This window comes from Pseudochaenichthys georgianus, chromosome 6, assembly GCF_902827115.2.
Source record: "Pseudochaenichthys georgianus chromosome 6, fPseGeo1.2, whole genome shotgun sequence".
In the NCBI taxonomy this organism is placed as follows: Eukaryota; Metazoa; Chordata; class Actinopteri; order Perciformes; family Channichthyidae; genus Pseudochaenichthys; species Pseudochaenichthys georgianus.
The window spans coordinates 43,421,405-43,443,117 of record NC_047508.1 but is presented as its reverse complement, the minus strand read 5'-3'; the positions used below and the strand labels follow the sequence as shown (position 1 = coordinate 43,443,117).

Below are 21,713 nucleotides of genomic sequence, written 5' to 3'. Positions count from 1 at the left end.
GTTTTCACACTTAAACTTAATATACCACTGTTAACTTGTTCCTTCTTGTTTTAGAGTGAAACTACTTTAACATAAGCTAAATATGTATTAAATTCCACTTTAATATTGAACTTAACTCATTTATTAATATTGACTGTTTTTATTTTACGTTTATTTAAAGTATCTGAGGGACCAGACCAAATAAAAAAACACCTTTTTGTTTGAAGGCCTTCAATGAGTGAGAGTCAGCTTGGAGGAGGAAGAGGAGTTTCAGAGAGAGGATTATAATACAGAATCAGACTCAATAAACATGCAGAAGAAAAGACAGAAGCTGCTACTCTGGATTCACTATATTAGATTTAATATGGTTTTGCATTTCAGATTCCTGAGTGGCACTTCATGTCTGAGCAGAGCTGAGGCTTTGAGTTACTACAGGAAACAGGTCTGTAAATTAGCCTTATGCTAGTGCTAGCTGTGAATGTCTTCTGTACAATGTTCACGAGCCAGAATTCAGTCACTGGGTTTTGTTTCAAAAGTTTAATACTTATTGCAAATCTTTCATTGACAACATATTTGGTTTACAATTCTTTATGAGGTATGTAAAACATTCAGATTCAAACATTTGACCAAATATGTTATAGTAATGTTGTCTTTGTAGTGTACTCACCAGTGTTTGAGATTATGCTGTGTTGTTGAGAAAAGCTGCTGGATTCAGTCGAGTGTTTCTTTGGAGAGAAACAGACGTGTCTCGACTGAAGCTCTGCTGTCGCCGAGACAAACTTTAACTTTCAATTCAGTGAAGATAAGATAAAGCCCTCCTCTTTTACATGTTTGCTCCACCTCTCGGTGGCCCGTAAATAAGAGGGAGTGGAGGAAGTACGCCCATGAGTTACTAAAGTAAAAGTATGAATACAACATTGTTAAAATACTCAAACATGAGTAGAATTCCTGGATTTACAACTTTTTTCAAAATAAAAGTCTTATCATCAAAATGCACGTTATCAATCTAAAATGCTTGTGTGCAGTACATGTGTGTATCAGTGCGCTACTGATGTAATCTGGAACGTTTCCAAAGCTGTTGCTCGAGTAGAAGTAGAAGGTTGCAATACAAAAAAACAAAAAACAAGTCCAACTACAATTTGTATTTGAGAAACACTCAGTTTTATTCATACCACCACTGAAAATACTCAGTTACAAGTAAAAGTTCTGCATTTAAAATGTTTAGTTAATTGTCCTTCTTGTCGAAATCAAACTCCTAATGAATGAAGTCGCAGTTCAGCTCTGTTTAATAAAGAAATGAAACGCACCATAACTAAAGATGGACCATACGGTCAACAAAACATTATGGAAGAAAAACTACCCCATTGTCTTTCCACCAACCCCGACATACAAGAGGTGACCTGAATACCATAAAACCACCCCCTGGAGAACTACTGGAAGTGGTCAAAAACAAATGCGTTTTGTGGGTGCACCTTTTGCACTACATGTACCAGTGGCATTGAGAATAAGATTGATTATGAATGCCTAATACAGTGTGGTAGTGTCTAACACGACAGGTTGGCCTTCTAGTTAGCTATCACCAAATTAGTGGCTCTTGACATTTTAATTTGAGTTATTTAACACCCTATGGTTAGACTTGCAGTGATGGCCTGTGTCTATTGTTCAGGCAGTGAGAGGTATTATACGAGAAGTGTTTTTTTAAGCAGATCGGGCTCTGTATGTATGTATACAATAAAAACTAATTTCCTTGGCTCAAGACATTAATGGACATGCAATTGTTTCGTGTTCTTTGGTGCAGGTTATGCAGTCATTAGAATCAATGAGACCTTACATGATATACATTTTGTTTTGAAAAATCTGCCTGTAATTGTAGTAAATAGCATCAAAGATAGAAAACATCACATCAAATGGTTGTTCTACTCAGTGTGATTGACAGGAGAGATGATCAGCGGAGAAGAGTTTTTACCATCATAATTAAGACTCGGACCGAAATGAGGGTAGAGTTTCTCAGTGAAGCAGCAGCCAGTGAAGGAGTAGATCAGAGCTGCAGCATCAACATCATAAAAGGAGACCAGACCCTCCTCATAATCCACAAACACCCCCACCTTCTGAGGCTGAGACTTCAGAGAGAGACTGACTGAAGGATCAGCACAAGCTTTGCACTCACTTTTCTTGAGCCATATCGTCCAGTAACCATCCCGAGGAGTTGCTGTGATGCTTCCCTTCCTGTTTATCGACTCTCTGACCACTCCTAGAACCCACTCAGTCTTCCCTTTAACCAGAACCTCGTAATAAAACCTTCCTGAAGAGAAACTCTGCTTTGCTAAGACACGAGCACAATAATCAAATCTCTCTGGATTGTCTGGGAGATTCTTCCTCACATCAACATGTTTAACTTGTTTTCCATCATCAGACAGGATGAGATAGGGATGTGCTGTATCAGGATCAAGAGTCACCTCCACCTCATCCTGCTGGACCCTCTTCAGCTCCACCTCGAGCAGCTTCTTCATCTGTTTACTGAGCGTCTCCTCCAGCTGAGTCACAGCTCTCCTCACAGTCCCCTCATATGAAGGTGGACGGACCCTGACTTCTGTCCAGTTCTTGGTGGGTGGAGCAGCGTTCAGGGACGTGAAGCTTTGGAGGAGGTGGAGCTGGTCTTCAGAGCGTGAGAGCTGCTCCACCTCAGAGCTTCTCTTCTTCAGCTCAGAGACTTCCTGTTCCAGCTCTTTGATGAAGCCTTCAGCCTGTTGCTCTGTCTCTCTCTGCTTCTCTTTGATGGTGTCGATGAGCTCGGCCTGGCTTCTCTCAACAGACTCCTTCAGAGCGGTGAAGACCTGAACACCATCTGCTATCTCTCTGTCTGCTCCTTCCTTACTGAGCTCCACTGAGCGATTCATCTCCTGAATCTTCAGTCGTCTCTTCTGGATCATCTGCTGAATTTCAGCCTCTGTCTTCCCCAGCTCAGCCTTCTTTCCTTCACATCCTTCTTTCAGAGGAACAACATCATGTGTCTTGTGCTCTGAAACAGTGCAGAGCATGCAGACACACACCTGGTCGGTCTTACAGAACAGCTCCAGCTGTTTTTCATGCTTCACACACATCCTGCTTTCCAGGTTCTCCTCAGGGTCGATCAGCTGATGTTTCTTCAGGCCTGCTCTTGTCAGGTGAGGCTCCAGGTGAGTCTCACAGTAGGACTCCAGACACACAAGGCAGGACTTCAGGGCCTTCAGTCTGGTTCCAGTGCAGACGTCACAGGGAACTTCTCCTTGTTTGACAACTTGTTGCTCTGAGCTGCTGCTGCTGGCTTTCTGTTGAGCTGACTGTTTGAACTGAGCAGCCATCTCAGAGATGAAAGTGTTGACCCGCAGCTCAGGCTTTATGTTGAACACCTCTTTACAGTTGGGACACTGACTCAGGACATTTCTGTCCCAGTGTTCAGAGATGCAGGCTTTACAGAAGTTGTGTCCACATGGCATGGTGACTGGATCAGTGAACACATCCAGACAGATGGAGCACAGAAACTGATCTTCAGTCAGCAGACAGCTGGCAGCAGACATGTCTCTCTGGGGACACAAATGTTGGAAAAAACATTAAAGGTCACCTATTATGCAACATCCACTTGTTCATGTCTGTTCTACATCAACATGTGTCCCCTCTTCTTCATGTCTCTTCTATATCAACATGTGTCCCCTCTTCTTCATGTATCTTCTACATCAACATGTGTCCCCTCTTCTTCACGTCTCTTCTACATCAACATGTGTCCCCTCTTCTTCATGTCTCTTCTACATCAACATGTGTCCCCTCTTCTCCATGTCTCTTCTACATCAACATGTGTCCCCTCTTCTCCATGTCTCTTCTACATCAACATGTGCCCCCTCTTCTCCATGTCTCTTCTACATCAACATGTGTCCCCTCTTCTTCATGTCTCTTCTACATCAACATATGTCCCATTTTCTCCATGTCTCTTCTACATCAACATGTGTCCCCTCTTCGTCATGTCTCTTCTACATCAACATGTGTCCCCTCTTCTTCATGTCTCTTCTATATCAACATGTGTCCCCTCTTCTTCATGTCTCTTCTACATCAACAAGTGTCCCCTCTTCTTCACGTCTCTTCTACATCAACATGTGTCCCCTCTTCTTCATGTCTCTTCTACATCAACATGTGTCCCCTCTTCTCCATGTCTCTTCTACATCAACATGTGTCCCCTCTTCTCCATGTCTCTTCTACATCAACATGTGTCCCCTCTTCTCCATGTCTCTTCTACATCAACATGTGTCCCCTCTTCTTCATGTCTCTTCTACATCAACATGTGTCCCCTCTGTGTAAAGAGACTCTGAAAGTTTCAGGAACAAATATTCTCTCTCTTTTTGATACATTTCTATAAAAACCTGTCTGAAAATGAGCTGTTCAGATTTTGGCCACTTTATGATGTCATAACGATTAGGGATGTCCCGATCACCTTTTTTTGCTCCCAATCCGATTCTGATCATTTGATTTTGACAATCTGCCGATACCGATTTTTCCCGATCCGATCTTTATGCAATGCATTAAGAGAAAAAAAAGGTAACAGATAACGGCTGGTCATCCAACGCGATGAATTCAGCTATCTTGGCTGTTATTTTGTTCTGGGGCAGTTTCTCTTTCCTTTTAAAAGTCTCTGAAAGTGTCGGTTGTTTCAGTGCCGTTACCTGAGTGGCCGCTGTGTACTCGTTGTGTTGTTGTTGGCGTTTGTTTCTCAGGTAGCGTATTAGATTGGTCGTGTTGAACGTAGCTCTGTTCTTTCCACCACGCGGAACCTCTGCCTTGCAAACATTGCATCTGGCTGTTACACTGCCTTCGCTTTCAATTTTATAATACTTCCAAACTCCTGACATTTTCTCTGTCCCGACTCCCGAGTCACCAGCTGAACGTAGCCTCCCGTTAGCTTACTGCTACTATTAGACACTGCACCCACTCTGTTGCCAGATTTCAGAGAAATAAGCAACCAGGTCTGAAAACAAGCCCAACAGAACACATACATGATGTTGTGTAATTTTAAACCAAAACTAAGTCCTCAGGATGACTTTAAGACGTGAACATGTTCATTTTTGTTTTGTAACATTAAATCAAATAATAAAACTATTTTATATAAAAAAAAAAATCCCGATCCCCGATCTTTTCCTCCCGATTCCGATCTTTTGAAAATCACGTGATCGGCTCCGATCCCCGATCACGTGATCGGATCGGGACATCTCTAATAACGATGTGTTGTCTTGTGTAACCATTAGCCAATCAGAAACCAAGGTACCCCCCCCCCTGATCACCTGAATCTCCTCCTAGAGCACCATTGTGTTCTTTTTAACTAAATGTCTCTCAGAGGGGCGTGGGTAGGGGCTCCTTATTTTCATCTAAAGTAACAGTAATCAGCACTTTGGAAACAGGGCTGAAACAGAGGGGATTATGGGTAATGCTGCAATGACTGTTTGGTGTTTGGAGCCTTCACTTCAGAGACATGTTTTGTATATAACTGAGACCTGTAATATATTGATGAAAAACAGTATAATAGGGGACCTTTAAATAAAGTTTTAATTATTTGTTTAAAAATAATCAAACTATGAGTCGTCCTGAATAACATGCAAATAGAAACTCAGTGAAGAAGAACCCGATGTGCAGTTCAGTGTTATTTATTGGAAATCACCAAGCCAAGAAAATAGGCGACAACATGGATATCTTTTTCACAACAATAATAAATGAAAACAATATGATATTATATTGTTGAGCCTAAATTTGATTATTAATAAATTAACAATGATTAACTTACACATTAATTCAGCATATGTATTGAAAGAAAACACACAAAACAGGACCATGATAGAGGGAGAGGAAAAAGGTGCATCTATTCAGGTACTGTACTTGAGTTTCTTTCATATTTTGTATTTATACCTCTCCACCAAAAATATCAACTAAATTATGATTTAATAAACCTCAGGGTAATTTACCAAGCAGTACAATAAAATGTTCTACACATTGATCCATAAATAATTATAATCCAATTGTATAATACATTGTACTTTTTAAAAAGGATATTCTTTACATATTTTTACTTTTTTTTGTAAATGTCCACATTGTGGTATTTCAATTCAATAAATGATCAGAGTACTTCTTACCCTGCTAGTAAATACTGATGTATAGATTTTAGGGCTGTCAGTCGATTAAAATATTTAATCGTGATTAATCGCATGATTGTCCATAGTTAATCGCGATTAATCGCAAATTAATCGCACATTTTTTATCTGTTCTAAATGTACCTTAGAGGAATATTTTTCAAGTTTTTAATACTCTTGTATACAAATATGCTTTATGCTAATGTTTATTATCATTTGAACAATGACAAATATTCTCATGAATATTAAACACAACAACCTCTGAACATTACAAATATTCGTCTCAATTCAACCTGGAACCTCTCTCATACAATACAAATTGTGTGTGTGTGTGTGTGTGTGTGTGTGTGTGTGTGTGTGTGTGTGTGTGTGTGTGTGTGTGTGTGTGTGTGTGTGTGTGTGTGTGTGTGTGTGTGTGTGTGTGTGTGTGTGTGTGTGTGTGTGTGTGTGTGTGTGAGTGTGATCGTTGGAGCTATGTGCAACTCAAGGCATATGCTCGAACGGGAGCTGCCTGGACGCTGCAATCATGTTGCTGCAATCATGAGTGTGCTGACTTCTCCTACAATGTCCCGCTGTCTGGCTTCCTGCATAAAGTCAAGTGCTCGGTGCAGTTGTGTCGATAGGGGGCTCCTCTGTTTTCATTTAAACAGCTCCGTTAGCGCAGCTAGCTAGCACCAGATGCTAACAACAACAATAGCCGCGTTCACACTGCGGTACGGTAATGCACGTAAGGTCTCTCTCTCGCTCGCTGGGCCACACAAACCCACACCCTCCCGGTCCTCCCGATGGCCAGTCGGTGCCTGCCGGTGAGCGTGGAAGTGTGGTCTGCCACAAGCGGGCGGCAGGAGCGGGGCTGTCAGCATCAGCTTGTAGATGGTATTTTAAACTCGATGCGCTCTGCAACAACTAATCGACTTAATCGATTAAAAACGATTACCAAATTAGTTGCCAACTAATTCAGTCGTCGATTCGTTGGTGACGTCATCACATGTGTTTTACCCGCTGTTAAGCTGCAAGGTTATTGATCTTTTTATCGGTACTGGAGACATTTAAAAAATATATGTCATGTATTATTGCTACAAAAACATTATATCGCAGTCTTAGTGTCGCCAACTCGTTTCTAATATGCAAAAAGACAAACAAATGCGTCTATGATGTATTTTCGATCAGACGAGATCTCTCTCCCCCGTCTGTATGCGAGGGGGCAGGGCTGTTTACACACACGCGGCTGCTACATGCAGCAACACACTGCGGAGATGGCGGAGAGAACGCGCTCCGAGGTGTGGTTAATCTTTACCCGTCTCGATGTGGACAATGCTCGTTGCCAAAAGCGCAATAAGAGTTTAGCATGTAAGGGCAATTTGTCTAAACATTTAGCAAAAGCGCTCCACATTCAGACGGAGGAATGCACCAGGTTGGACTGTCTTTCTTTCTAGCCCCATCCACGAGTAACGTTTCCACGTCAGGTGTTATGTATGCTAGCAGCAACACACGGAGTTAACTACATTATACAAACATGGGTTAATGATTAGAGGAAACTGAGTTATTTATTTTGTTAAAGTTTCAGCTATTCTGTTTACAATTCTCTCATCAGATTATTTATTACGATTTGTTAAAACACTGTTGTTTCTTTTGATGTGAAATATTATTTATTTAATTTAAATTAAAAGCAATGTTAATTTTGTTCAAAATGTGTTTAGTTAATTTAATAATATATGTATTTTTGAATCAAGTATTCATCTTTATTGTCTTCATTGTTAGTTTCCACATGCCTAAAAACAACCTCAAGCTAAATCTAAAAGTTGATGGCTAAATAAGAGCGTTTGAGAAATTGTGCAAGGCATACAATAGTCCGAATAGTCGATTAATCGTTTCATTAATCGATATTAATCGATTATCGAATTAGTCGTTTGTTGCAGCCCTACTATACAATCATTATTAAATTAATATTGACAATAACAACCGACCGTCGGGGTAGCATTTGCTTCGCATTTCCGGGTATTTCTCCACTGGTTAACATGGGTTAACAATACCATGTAATTGTCACGTTTGAAGGGACGAAATCGTGACATCTTCACGTCTGCCAGCATGGTAAATCGTCACATGTTCACATCTTGCCGTGATGCAGCGTTGGTTATTATATAATTAATGTATTTTGGTATGATTTCTATATATTACTTGTTGTATTAAAGCGTCTGAGGGAGAGTAAGTGTCAGAGAGTCAGCTTGGAAAAAGAGGATAAAGAGGAGAATCAGGATTGCATAAAAAATGTATGTAATTTATGTTAAACATTTTCCCTGGCTGCGGCGCTGAGTGGCCTTCCTGTCTGAGTAGAGCTGAGGCTTTGAGTTCATACAGGAAACAGTCCTGGAAATGAGCCTAAGCTAATGCTAACTGTGACGTTACCCCGTCTAAACTTCACTAGCCAGAGTTCAGTCACTGGATTTGGTTTTAAACCTGCTTTGTACTCAAGTCTAAATGTAAACGTTTTTATCTTAAAAGACACATTTATACGGCATTATATTCACTATATGTCTGAACAGACGTACCAGCCTCATATTCTGATTAAACTAAATCGTGTTCAAATATTTAGTTAGTGATTGTCTCTGTAGTTTACTCACCAGTGTTTGGCAGAGATTCTGCTGTGTTGTGGAGAAAAGCTGCTTGATTCAGTCGAGTGTTTCTTTAGAGAGAAGCAGAGACACGTGCAGCTGTTGTGTCGCTCAGACAAGCTTTCACTTTCAATTCTGGGAAGTTGAAGCTCTCCTATTTCGGTGTAGCTCCACCTCTCAGTGGCCCGTCACCAAGAGGGAGTGGAGGAGGAACTACAGGAGCAACAAGGCCTTTCTTTCTCCAACGGTTGAGACCCCACCTACTCTTCAACTCCCATAATCCTTTCTGCTGCAAACACTACAAATACCATCAATCTCAGAGAGTTTAAATGACTTAGTGGTTTTGTGTTTTGGAGCTGAAATACTACAGTTGACAGAAAAAGAGAAAAGCAAACATTATTAACTTGATTTTGATTTGTATTTAAGATATTTTAGGGGCAATCATTTTATATTCTACTTCCTTCACTTTAGCTTCCATACAATTATGTCTCCCATTAAACTAAACTGCAATTCCTTTTTAAAGTAAACTCTGTTCTCCCGTGTTAGAGTTCCAGTTTTAATCACAAGGTAACTGTTGAAAACACTGAAACACTACTTAATGTTTAGAAACAATATGGTTTGGATTTTAATAATCACAATATATAATAAATTATGGCTGTATGGAAAATACAGTACAGCTTTTGGTTTCCACGGACTGACCAGAAATATATTTCTGATATATCAAAAACAAATAAAATATTGTACCTCAAATCGTAATTGACAATGCATGTGTGTTCATACAATTAAGGAGAACCAGATAAAGAAATCGGTGACATACAGAAAAATAATGTTGGATTATAATTATTGATTCATATTTTAAGTTATTTAAAAATTGCAGAAGGTAAAGGTAGCGCTGATTTATTTATTTTTAAAGATATGTTTTGGACCAGAGAGCGACTTCATTAGAGATGCAGGGTTGAAACGAGGAGAACGAGGAGAAAGAGGGGATGGCATTGCCTACAATTTTTTTGTGCTCGGGATTCAAACCCGCTTACCTGGCAGCTCTTACCACCAGCAGCCCAATGGTATATTGTTTTTTTAAATATACCACCATGTATCTTGTGAATTTCACAGAAATATCAATAAAATGTTGTCTTAACCTAAAATAATACATGACAAACTATTTGTTGATTACATGTTGTATTATCTGAAGTAAACTACAGGAACTTCAAACATCGTACTAACCCTAACCTTCCACCTCTGCAAACAACAGATTGGTTATGGAGGTGGTTCAGGAGCAGTGGCGGTTATACGGGGTGGCACGGGGTGGCAGCTGACACCTCAGAAAAATGCCTTGCCACCCTAGTTGCCACCCCATTTGACAGCTTTGTTTTGAAAGAGAACTTGAAGCATTTCGGATCCAAGTAGACGGAAGGAATTAGGTATTTGCGGTCTTCAATGACAGAGAAGAGACTGTCAAGTTTGGCTGTACTCAGCATTGAATCTAAACGCACCATAGCTTTACATCTTAATAAATTTGTGAGGCGTTTTAAGGAACAAGATGGTAATCGCCGCATTCAGCTGTTATAGGCATGCCAACTTGATGCTCTGCTCACGGATGACTCAATGAGCATAAACAACTGTTAAGATGATGACCTTACGTGTGTATAATATTTTTCTTCTTTGAGGGGGTCTGCCCCCAAAACACTGTTTCAAGTCCTGAGAAAGTCAAATAAGACGGTGTGTAAAACTTCACTGCCCAGCCAAAAAGAAGTAACCACTTTCATTTAACTAGGCCAGTAGGTAAGGGCTTTCCACTGGATAATAACTGCAGCGATGTTTATGTTTTAGCTGAATACACGTTTTTTAACCCTAATTGATGCAGTTAGTCACTTCTTTAATGTGTGTTCTTTCTGATGTAAAGTCAAGGTTGTAACTGTTTGCAATGAAGTTGTGGGGCGCGGAACTGTTCCTTTGATTATTTTAATATATGATCGTAATTACTTGTCTTTCAAATTTGAAGGAGGGTGAGCAAGCATCTTGAGGAACGTTCATCATTAACTCCTCCAAAAAATATAGTTTATTTAATAATAAATGAATATGTGAATCATAACAGTGATTGACAGCTCATGGGAATAATATGATTGTTAATATTATCATATTAATTCAGACATACATCGACGAGACAGTTCATGAATGTACTTATTGCAGCAGTCTGCATAGATTTGGTACCCCTGCTGGTCTAAGAGTGAAACAAACTCATTCAGTTATTGTTCAGCTAAAATTCATTAAATGATGTCTGCCACCTTATATATGTCTATGTAAGGCTTTACTGATGTGCCACAATAATGTCACCTAATGATATTGAGTTAAAATATAAATATTGTAGCTTTCCAAGTTAACATTGATTGACAGTAGGATTGTTATTCACGTCGGTGGTAATGATGTTCGTTTACGCCAATCAGAATGCACCAAACTTAATGTGGAGTCGGTGTGTAGTTATGCTAAAACAATGTCGGACACCGTAATCTTCTCTGGTCCCCTCCCCAATCTGATCAATGATGACATGTATAGCCGCATGTCATCATTTCAGCGCTGGTTGTCTTGGTGGTGCCCAGCAAACAATGTGGGCTTCGTAAATAATTGGACAGCCTTCTGGGGAAAACCTGGTCTGATTAAGAGAGACGGCATTCATCCTACTTTGGAAGGTGCAGATCTCATTTCGGCAAACATTTCAGGGTTTTGTGGACTTAATCCATGACAAACTGGAGTTGAGACCAGGAGGCGGAGTCGCAGTCTTACACGCTTCTTTGCGCTCTCTCCTAGGCAGTCATCCATAGGAATCCCGAACCCAATAAAATACCCAATATTAGCGGTGTGTGTGTCTGCCCAAGGACAATTTAAGGTAAAACCTAATAGAGGTGTCATACATAATAACCTAATAAAAGTAAATGTAACAACTACTACAGTGCAACAAAACAGGAAGATTAAATGTGGTCTCTTAAACATAAGATCTCTATCATCTAAAGCAATATTGGTAAATGATTTAATATCAGATTATAATATTGATATATGCTGTCTCACTGAAACTTGGTTGAGACATGAAGAATATGTCAGCATAAATGAGGCCACTCCACCCAGCCATATCAACACTCATATTGCTCCAGGCACGGGCCGAGGAGGTGGAGTTGCAGCAATCTTTGACTCAAGTTTACTTATCAATACTAAACCAAAATTAAAGTATACCTCCTTTGAAAGCCTCGTTTTTAGTCTTACGCATCCGACCTGGAAAACTTTGCAGCCAATCTTATTTGTTACAGTGTATCGTGCACCAAGTCCTTATTCAGAATTCTTATCAGAATTCTCTGAGTTTTTATCAACTTTGGTTCTTAAAACAGACAAAGTAATTATCGTAGGTGACTTTAATATTCATGTTGACGATGATAAAAATAGCCTTACTGTTGCATTTAACTCTATATTAGATTATGTTGGTTTCTATCAGAGTGTAAATAAACCAACCCACTGCTATAATCACACTCTCGACCTTGTTCTGACTTATGGTATTGAAATTGAGCAACTATTAGTCGAACCGCATAATCCTGCTTTATCCGACCATTTCTTAGTAACTTTTGAAGTACTATTACGAGACTACAAAGCATTAGTCAAAAGCTACTGCAGCAGAAACCTATCTGTTAGTGCTATAGCCACATTTAAGGAAGAGATTCCACCAATACTTAACTCGATAGCATGTCTGCATGTAGGGGAGGAAACTTATACAAAATGTACACTACCCCAAATTGATCATGTTGTTGATAGTGCTATAGATGCGCTGCGAATAAAATTAGACTCTGTTGCTCCTTTGAAAAACAAGAAAATAAAACAACATAGATTAGCTCCATGGCATAATGCCGAAACTCGAAAAATAAAGCAAAAGTCTAGACAACTTGAAAGGATATGGCGTTCCACTAAACTTGAAGAATCTCGTTTAATTTGGCATATTACTCTCAATGAATATAAGAAAGCACTGCGTAAAGCGAGAGCAGCCTACTACTCTTCATTAATAGATGAAAATAAGAATAATGCAAGATTTCTTTTCAGCACTGTAGCCAGGCTGACAGAGAGCCACAGCTCGAGTGAGCCTTCTATTCCCATAGCACTCAGTAGTAATGATTTTATGTGCTTTTTTAACGATAAAATTGTTACTCTTAGAAACAAAATTAATGACCTCTTGCCTTTGACCAGTATAGTGTTATCAACAGCTCCCGGAAACGTAAGTTATAATATTACACTAGATAGTAAACTAGAATGCTTTTCAGCCATAAACCTTGAACAATTACATTAAATGATTCTCTCTTCTAAACCATCAACGTGCATGTTAGACCCAATTCAAACTAAGCTGTTGAAAGAAGTTTTTCCATTAATTAGCACTTCTTTATTGAATATTATGAATATGTCTTTATTATCAGGCTATGTTCCACAATCATTCAAAGTAGCAGTGATAAAACCGCTTCTTAAAAAGCACAACCTCGATCCAGAGGTTTTAGCCAACTATAGACCTATTTCTAATCTTCCGTTCCTCTCAAATATTCTTGAGAAAGCGGTCGCAAAACAGTTGTGTGATTACTTAAAAAACAATGATTTATTTGAAGATTTTCAGTCTGGCTTTAGAACACATCATAGCACAGAGACAGCTCTGGTTAAAGTCACAAATGACATTCTAATAGCCACAGACAAGGGACTTGTCTCTATTCGTGTTTTGCTCGATCTCAGTGCTGCATTTGATACTATCGACCATGATATCCTATTGCAAAGACTAGAGCACTTAGTTGGCATACAGGGAACTGCTTTAGGCTGGTTTAGGTCCTATATATCTGAACGCTCTCAGTTTGTACGTGTTAACGATGAATCTTCCACGCAAACCAAAGTTAGCCATGGAGTGCCACAGGGCTCAGTGCTCGGACCTATTTTGTTCACATTATATATGCTTCCGTTAGGCAATATTATAAGGAATCATTCTGTAAACTTTCATTGTTATGCGGATGATATTCAATTATATTTATCAATCAAGCCTGATGAAATTAATCATCTAAATACAATTCAAGACTGCCTTAAGAACTTAAAAACGTGGATGACCTTAAACGTTTTGATGTTAAACACGACCAAAACTGAAGTTATTGTACTTGGCCCGAAGAATCTACGAAACAAATTATCTAAAGATATACTAACTATGGATGGCATTAATTTGGCCTCCAGTGAGACTGTAAGGAATCTTGGTGTTATATTTGATCAGGATTTATCCTTTAACGCCCACATACAATCAATTTCAAGGACCGCCTACTTCCATCTACGTAACATTGCAAAAATCAGGCATATCTTGCCTCAAAACAATGCAGAGAAACTAGTCCATGCAGTTGTTACTTCTAGGCTGGATTAATGTAACTCTTTATTATCAGGGAGTACCAAGAAGTCAGTCAAGTCGCTTCAGCTGATTCAAAATGCTGCAGCTCGTGTACTAACCAGAGTTAGGAAAAGGGACCACATTACTCCTGTTCTGGCTGCCTTACACTGGCTCCCTATAGAACACAGGATAGAATTTAAAATTCTTCTTCTCGCCTACAAAGCCCTTAATGGGCAGGCGCCATCTTACCTTAAATAACTCATTATACCCTACTGTCCTACTAGGGCATTGCGTTCCAAGAATGCAGGGTTGGTGGTTGTTCCTAGAATCTCTAAAAGTACAATGGGAGCCAGAGCCTTTTCTTATCAAGCTCCACATTTGTGGAATCAGCTTCCAGTTTGTGTTCGGGCGGCAGACACCCTATCCGTTTTTAAGAGCGCGCTTAAGACCTTCCTTTTTGATAAAGCTTATAGTTAGGGCTGATTAGATTCAGCCCCTAGTTTTGCTGATATAGGCTTAGTTTGTCGGGGATATCTTACTTCTTCCTTCTCTCTGTCTATACCTGTGTACTCTCATGTTCCGATTAACCGAGCTTCCCCAAATGTCTTTCTTTTTGGTGTCTATATACGCCGGGATCCGGAGTCATGGATGATCCTGCGGTCCTGTGTCCTGGATCGCGAGCCCTGGATCGCGAGTCGTGGCTGTGGTCCTGGATCATCGGTCCTGGATGGATATCCTCGTGGATTCATCTTCCTATTATACACACATGCATTTCCAGACATTTGGACTACCTATGTTGCAAATGTATTATCTTTTCAATTTACACACGGCATCTATTGCACGTCTGTCCGTCCTGGGAGAGGGATCCCTCCTCTGTTGCTCTCCCTGAGGTTTCTCCCATTTTTCCCTTTAAACTGTGGGTTTTCTTCGGGAGTTTTTCCTTGTACGATGTGAGGGTCTAAGGACAGAGGGTCTAAGGACAGAGGGTCTAAGGACAGAGGGTGTCGTATTGTCATACTGATATTCTGTACACACTGTGAAGACCACTGAGACAAATGTAACATTTGTGATATTGGGCTATATAAATAAACATTGATTGATTGATTGATTGATTGATTGATTGATTGATTGACATGACTGCGATTAAATCAGCATATACTTCTGCCAGGGGATGCCATCCCTCAAATTCTCCTGCCACCCTCTTGCCACCCCATGAATATGTGTCTAGATCCGCCCCTGTTCAGGAGTTACAGGATATCCTTCATTTGTCACAGCAACTTTCATTACAGTATATGTAATAATGACACAAAGTTAATGCTGTATTAAAGATGACTAACTATGTTGAGCCCTCATTCTCTGCCGTCTTGTCCATCTATAGAAGACTCAGCAGCTGTCTCCATCACCGCCTGCGCTTAATAAAACCTTCTGTGATTCAGCGTTATCAGCAGAGATCGACCACAGCATCCACTGGCCGGAGGAAGATGGATGCAACATCAAAAGTTTGGACCAGTGATTAATCTAGAAGAAGGACGAGGCAGAGCGTGTCTGAGGGGAGAATACCCCAACTCTTTTTTGGTCTTTGACCGAGGACAACACAGTTTTGAATCTGGGGTTCAGAGATGAATCATGGCAAGACCTTTATTTGAAAAATTCCTGATTTCATAGTGATGTAACTATGTTCTGAAAGTAAACAAAGGAGTCTTGTGGGATACAGTCATTCGACAGGCTGTGTAATATTGATGTTATATGTATGTAATGTGGGTGAACTAATGATGTAATAACAGTGTTATATGGGGGTGGTATAGATGAAATATCGGTTTGATAATATAGAAATGGGCAATGTATTTGTCATTTCAACCTAGAAACTTTAGAAAAAAGCAATTAAAGGGTTAAACTGCCTGTACTGAAGACTTCTTTACAAGTTTTCCAGCTTTGAATGTTATTAGCTTTACCCATATTTTAAATTGACTTCACGTTTTCACCTTTCTTTATTCATTTGAGGTATTTGTAAATTACTTGAGAGGGAAACAAAACAATGAAGACAGAAATCCAGGGGACATTTATTTAGCTTTTTATTAAATTGTGAATATGTTTAAACTATACAAATAGTCTGGAGAGAGTTGGACAATATGAAATGGAAATAACATAACAGATTGAGACCAGAAAACCAATGCAGCTGAATATTATACAATCAGAATGTTCCAAAAAAAGTGTAACAAAATAAATCAAAAAATAATCCTTAAATGTGCCCTGAAATAAACCAGATAACAATCTCTTACAGGTTCCCCTAAATTACAATATTTAAAATATAATATATGATTAGGAGCTAATACAAAGTTTGGAGATTAACACCCATACATTCAAGGACTAAGTTAATTCTTCTTATTCAAAAGTACAGAATCAGAAGCTAAAACATTAACAACAAATATACAATGCACTTCCCCAATGATATACATGCCGTACATTACATTTGGTGAGAGTGAATCTTTATGTTGAAAATCAAATGGTTGTTCTACTCAGTGTGATTGACAGGAGAGATGATCAGAGAGGCAGAGTTTTTACCACCATCGTTGTTACAGGGACAAAAGAATGGGTAAAGTTTATCTTTGAAGCAGCAGCCAGTGAAGGAGTAGATCAGAGCTGCAGCATCAACATCATAAAAGGAGACCACACCCTCCTCATAATCCACAAACACCCCCACCTTCTGAGGCTGAGACTTCAGAGAGAGACGGACTGGAGAATCAGCTAGAGCTATGCACTCATTTTCATTCCTCAACCATATCGTCCAGTAACCATCCTGAGGAGTCAGTGTGATGATTCCATTCCTGTTGATCGACTCTCTGGCCACTCCTAACTCCCTCTCAGTCTTCCCTTCAACATGAACCTCGTAGTAAAATCTTCCTGAAGAGAAACTCTGCTTTGATAAAACACAAGCACAAGTATCAAATCTATCTGGATTGTCTGGAAGATTCTTCTTCACATAACCACCTTTCACTTGTTTTCCATCATCATACAGGATGAGTTCAGGATGTGCTGTATCAGGATCAAGAGTCACCTCCACCTCGTACTGCTGGACCCTCTTCACCTCCAGCTCGAGCAGCTTCTTCATCTGTTTACTGAGCGTCTCCTCCAGCTGAGTCACAGCTCTCCTCACAGTCCCCTCATATAAAGGTGGACGGACCCTGACTTCTGTCCAGTTCTTGGTGGGTGGAGCAGCGTTCAGGGACGTGAAGCTTTGGAGGAGGTGGAGCTGGTCTTCAGAGCGTGAGAGCTGCTCCACCTCAGAGCTTCTCTTCTTCAGCTCAGAGACTTCCTGTTCCAGCTCTTTGATGAAGCCTTCAGCCTGTTCCTCTGTCTCTCTCTGCTTCTCTTTGATGGTGTCCATGAGCTCGGCCTGGCTTCTCTCAACAGACTCCTTCAGAGCGGTGAAGACCTGAACACCATCTGCTATCTCTCTGTCTGCTCCTTCCTTACTGAGCTCCACTGAGCGATTCATCTCCTGGATCTTCAGTCGTCTCTTCTGGATCATCTGCTGAATTTCAGCCTCTGTCTTCCCCAGCTCTGCCTTCTTTCCTTCACATCCTTCTTTCAGAGGAACAACATCATGTGTCTTGTGCTCTGATACCGTGCAGAGCATGCAGACACACACCTGGTCGGTCTTACAGAACAGCTCCAGCAGTTTATCATGCTTCACACACATCCTGCTTTCCAGGTTCTCCACAGGGTCGATCAGCTGATGCTTCTTCAGGCCTGCTCTTATCAGGTGAGGCTCCAGGTGAGTCTCACAGTAGGACTCCAGACACACCAGGCAGGACTTCAGGGCCTTCAGTCTGGTTTCAGTGCAGACGTCACAGGGAACTTCTCCTGGTTTGACAACGTGTTGCTCTGAGCTGCTGCTGCTGGCTTTCTGTTGAGCTGACTGTCTGAACTGAGCAGCCATCTCAGAGATGAAAGTGTTGACCAGCAGCTCAGGTCTTGGGAAGAAGAGCTTATTACAGTTGGGACACTGACTTGGGACATTTCTGTCCCAGTGTTCAGAGATGCAGGCTTTGCAGAAGTTGTGTCCACATGGTATGGTGACTGGATCAGTGAACACATCCAGACAGATGGAGCACAGCAACTGATCTTCAGTCAGCAGACAGCTGGCAGCAGACATGTCTCTCTGGGGACAAAACGTGTGAAAAAAATCAACAATTCAATCACTTTTGATTATCTGTACAAAAACATCAAACTGTGAGTCATCCTGGATGATGTTACAATGTTATGAATAACTGAGTGAAAGAGAGCTCTGATTTGAATTGCAGTGTTGTTATTTCCATGAGATCACCAAACCAAGAAAACAAAGTGATAACATGGAGATCTTCATCGCAATACATTTAATTCCAAATACTATTATATTATGAGCGTAATTCATACTGGTCCTCTCACACACATACATTCTCCTTTTACATACATACATTTTCACCCTCACACACAGATATATTTACACTCACACCTTCATACATTTTGCTCTCATATTATCATATTTCAATGCACACATTCCTACATTGTCACTCACACATATAGTGCTCATATTCATATATTTGAACGCTCATATTTATCTATTTTGCTCTCATGCACATTCATTCAGTGTTTACATTTAATATTATAAATAATATATGCATGTCTGAGGACAATATATGTATGTATATATCAGAGAAAGTATAGTGGAAATGGAAGGCAGGTCATGATCGCGCTGTGATTGACTCAGAAGGTAGAGCGGGGCGGGCTTAAGTTCAGAACTTCGGATTCAAATCAACATGATGGAGGGAGATGAATGTTGAACTAGGAGCAGAGAAATAATCATATATTAAAAGCCAGCAGCATCATTAGAGACCGACCAGAGTGACAAAGTGTGTCACTTTGCTGAAGGATAGTTGTGACCAGTTATCCAGGGCAGTCTTTAAAGACTTTCCAAGGTGTCAAATGCTGCTTGGAAGTAGTGACTGATTGGAAGTAGTGCTGATATCATGTCGACCATATGCTCTTAAAATACTCTGTCCAACAATATAAGTCTCATGAAGAACGGTGTTGTAACGCTTATTCAAAATAGCAGAGAAACATGCATTATTGTACTCAGGAGGGGACATTGACAGAGGATTACTCAAAAGGTACACAGTCAAAGTACTTGCACTAGTACTGAGTCCAACAGAATCAATATCATTAAGAACTAATGGTAAAATTGTCTTTTTATCACAGCAGAAATCATGCATTATGTACTATGGAGGGGACTTTGACAGAGGATTACTCAAAAAGTACACAGTAAAAGTACTTCATTTTATTTCTGGTAGCAGTCAACTAGTACTGAGTCCAACAGTGTTAGTTTTATAAAGAACTTAGGGAAACAAATATTTGTATCGATCATCAAATATAGCAGGAAAAAAAATGGAGAGCAGCTGATTTGAAAAAACAAAGTGGAGAGGCGCTGAGTGACCGCAGTCCAGAACCGCTGTATAGTTTAAATCTCCTAACAATGTTGTCCACTTTAGACACAGGCTTATTATATCTACATCCCTTAATAACATTCATTTTCTGGGCTCAATGTGTGTCTTGGCCGTTTTCGTTGTGATCGCTAAATTCACCTTGTTTCCCTTGTTTATAATATTATCACCAATCCAAACAAACGAGTGCTTTTGTTTTGAAATCACTTCCGTGAGTTTCGCAGACGCTCTTCCATTTACTTTTTTAATAAATAAAAACAAATGGTCCGAAAGATACACGGATTCAGGTTGATTTGAATCCGAAGTTCTGAACATCAACCCGCGCCGCTCGACCTTCGGAGCCAATCACAGCGCAATAATGACCTGCCTTCCGTTTCCACTATACTTTCTCTGATTCTCTGATTAGAGTAATCCTCTGTCAATGTCCCCTCCCGAGAACAAGAATGCATGTTTCTCTGCTATTTTGAAAAAGCGTTAAAACACCGTTCTTCATGAGACTTATATTGTTGGACAGAGTATTTTAAGAGCATATGGTCGACATGATATCAGCATTACTTCCAATCAGTACTCCGGCGGCAGCATTTTACACCTTGGAAAGTCTTTAAAGACTGCCCTGGATAGCTGGTCACAACTATCCTTCAGCAAAGTGACACACTTTGTCACTCTGGTCGGTCTCTAATGATGCTGCTGTCTTTTAATATATGATTATTTCTCTGCTCCTAGTTCAACATTCATCTCCCTCCATCATGTTGATTTGAATCCGAAGTTCTGAACTTGAGCCCGCCCCGCTCTACCTTCTGAGCCAATCACAGCGCAATCATGACCTGCCTTCCGTTTCAACTAAACTCCTTCCGCCAGTCAGGGGAGACAGGCAGAACCTCACCTGTCATACTCCAATGTAATGGAAAAACAACTAAAGAAAAACTAAATAGTAATAATAATAAAAGGTCTCCACTGATCTGTGTTGTTTGTGTGATTTCTGTTTGATTCCAATCGCTTTTTATAGTAAAAATCAGCAAATTGGCCGAGCTCCGCTACAACTACATGAGGAGTGAGGCAGGGACGAGCTCTGCCTCTCGTAAGCCCACAGTAACTGGCTGCAGTGCGCATGTGCGAGATGGTCCGCCATATTGGACAACTCCATACGGCAACTCAAGTAGGACACTTGACACAGTGGCTTTTGGCAAAGCTCAAAAGGAAAACTCGAGAGAGATGAGTTATTGTTATTACATCGTGACTTCACTATTATTTAACAACTCTTTTTATTGGGTTCTTTTATTTGGGGTCAAGTACATTGTCAGAATAAGTGAGAAATGGATTTAACTTCTGTTAGACAGCCATATGCCATACATTTTTGCACACATTCACAGTAAATATTTATTCAGTATGATAGCTGTCTAACAGAAGTTAAATCAATTTCTCACTTATTCTGACAATGTACTTAACCCAATAAAAGAACGCAATAAAAAGAGTTGTTAAATAATAGTGAAGTCACGTTGTAATAACAATAACTCATCTCTCTCGAGTTTTCTTTTTGTGCTTTGCCAAAAGCCACTGTGTCAAATGTCCTATTAGAGTTGGCGTACGTAGTCACGCACATGCGGCCTGCAGATAGGGCAGGGCGGCAGATCGGGTAGTGACAGAGATAACATCAATATGAGTGAGGCACATCAGGCATTCATTGAATGCAGGGGTGTCCAAACTACGGCCCGGGGGCCAAATGCGGCCAGCAAGCCATTTTGAATTGGCCCTCAGCTAATTCCAAAAGTATAATGTTATATGGCCCATACATGAAACTTGTGCTTGTCTTGTATTGTACTTCTTTAGTGTACTACTTAACATATATTACACATTAGTATTCATGTGCTAATAAGCCCACTTTCAAAATAATTCCATCAATTAAAGTTGAATACATTTAATAACTTATTTCCATAACAACCTTAAAATGCACCCTTCATATTTCCTCTTATTATAATCAATCTTCTGTTTCAAGGAATGAGCTGCCAACAACATACATTAATCTCTCTGGAGAGCTGTGATGTAGCTGTTTTTTCTTAAAGCACATTCAAGTATAATGCATGATTTGCCTACATTTGATTGATTTTGCTAACTTATAACT

The 21,713-nt window shown here is 40.0% G+C and overlaps 2 protein-coding genes across 3 annotated transcripts; both read right to left on the bottom strand.

Moving 5' to 3' along the window:
• Positions 1 to 1,117: 1,117 nt before the first annotated feature.
• LOC117448359 (E3 ubiquitin-protein ligase TRIM21-like) lies at positions 1,118 to 8,862 on the bottom strand. Its single transcript, XM_034085641.1, has 2 exons — positions 8,747 to 8,862; positions 1,118 to 3,542 (listed from the first exon to the last, which is right to left on the bottom strand). The coding sequence occupies exon 2, from the start codon at positions 3,534 to 3,536 to the stop codon at positions 1,896 to 1,898; it is 1,641 nt and encodes a 546-aa protein (XP_033941532.1). The 5' UTR covers positions 3,537 to 3,542; positions 8,747 to 8,862; the 3' UTR covers positions 1,118 to 1,895.
• A 7,764-nt stretch (positions 8,863 to 16,626) lies between these two features.
• On the bottom strand, positions 16,627 to 18,270 carry LOC139432843 (E3 ubiquitin-protein ligase TRIM21-like). 2 transcript variants are annotated; one of them, XM_071203340.1, is made up of 2 exons: positions 18,044 to 18,270; positions 16,627 to 18,007 (listed from the first exon to the last, which is right to left on the bottom strand). In XM_071203340.1, exons 1-2 carry the CDS (start codon positions 18,268 to 18,270, stop codon positions 16,627 to 16,629), a joined length of 1,608 nt encoding a protein of 535 aa, XP_071059441.1. The 2 variants fall into 2 exon arrangements, with proteins under 2 accessions (XP_071059441.1, XP_071059440.1); XM_071203339.1 differs by having other exon boundaries at positions 16,627 to 18,270.
• Positions 18,271 to 21,713: the final 3,443 nt, after the last annotated feature.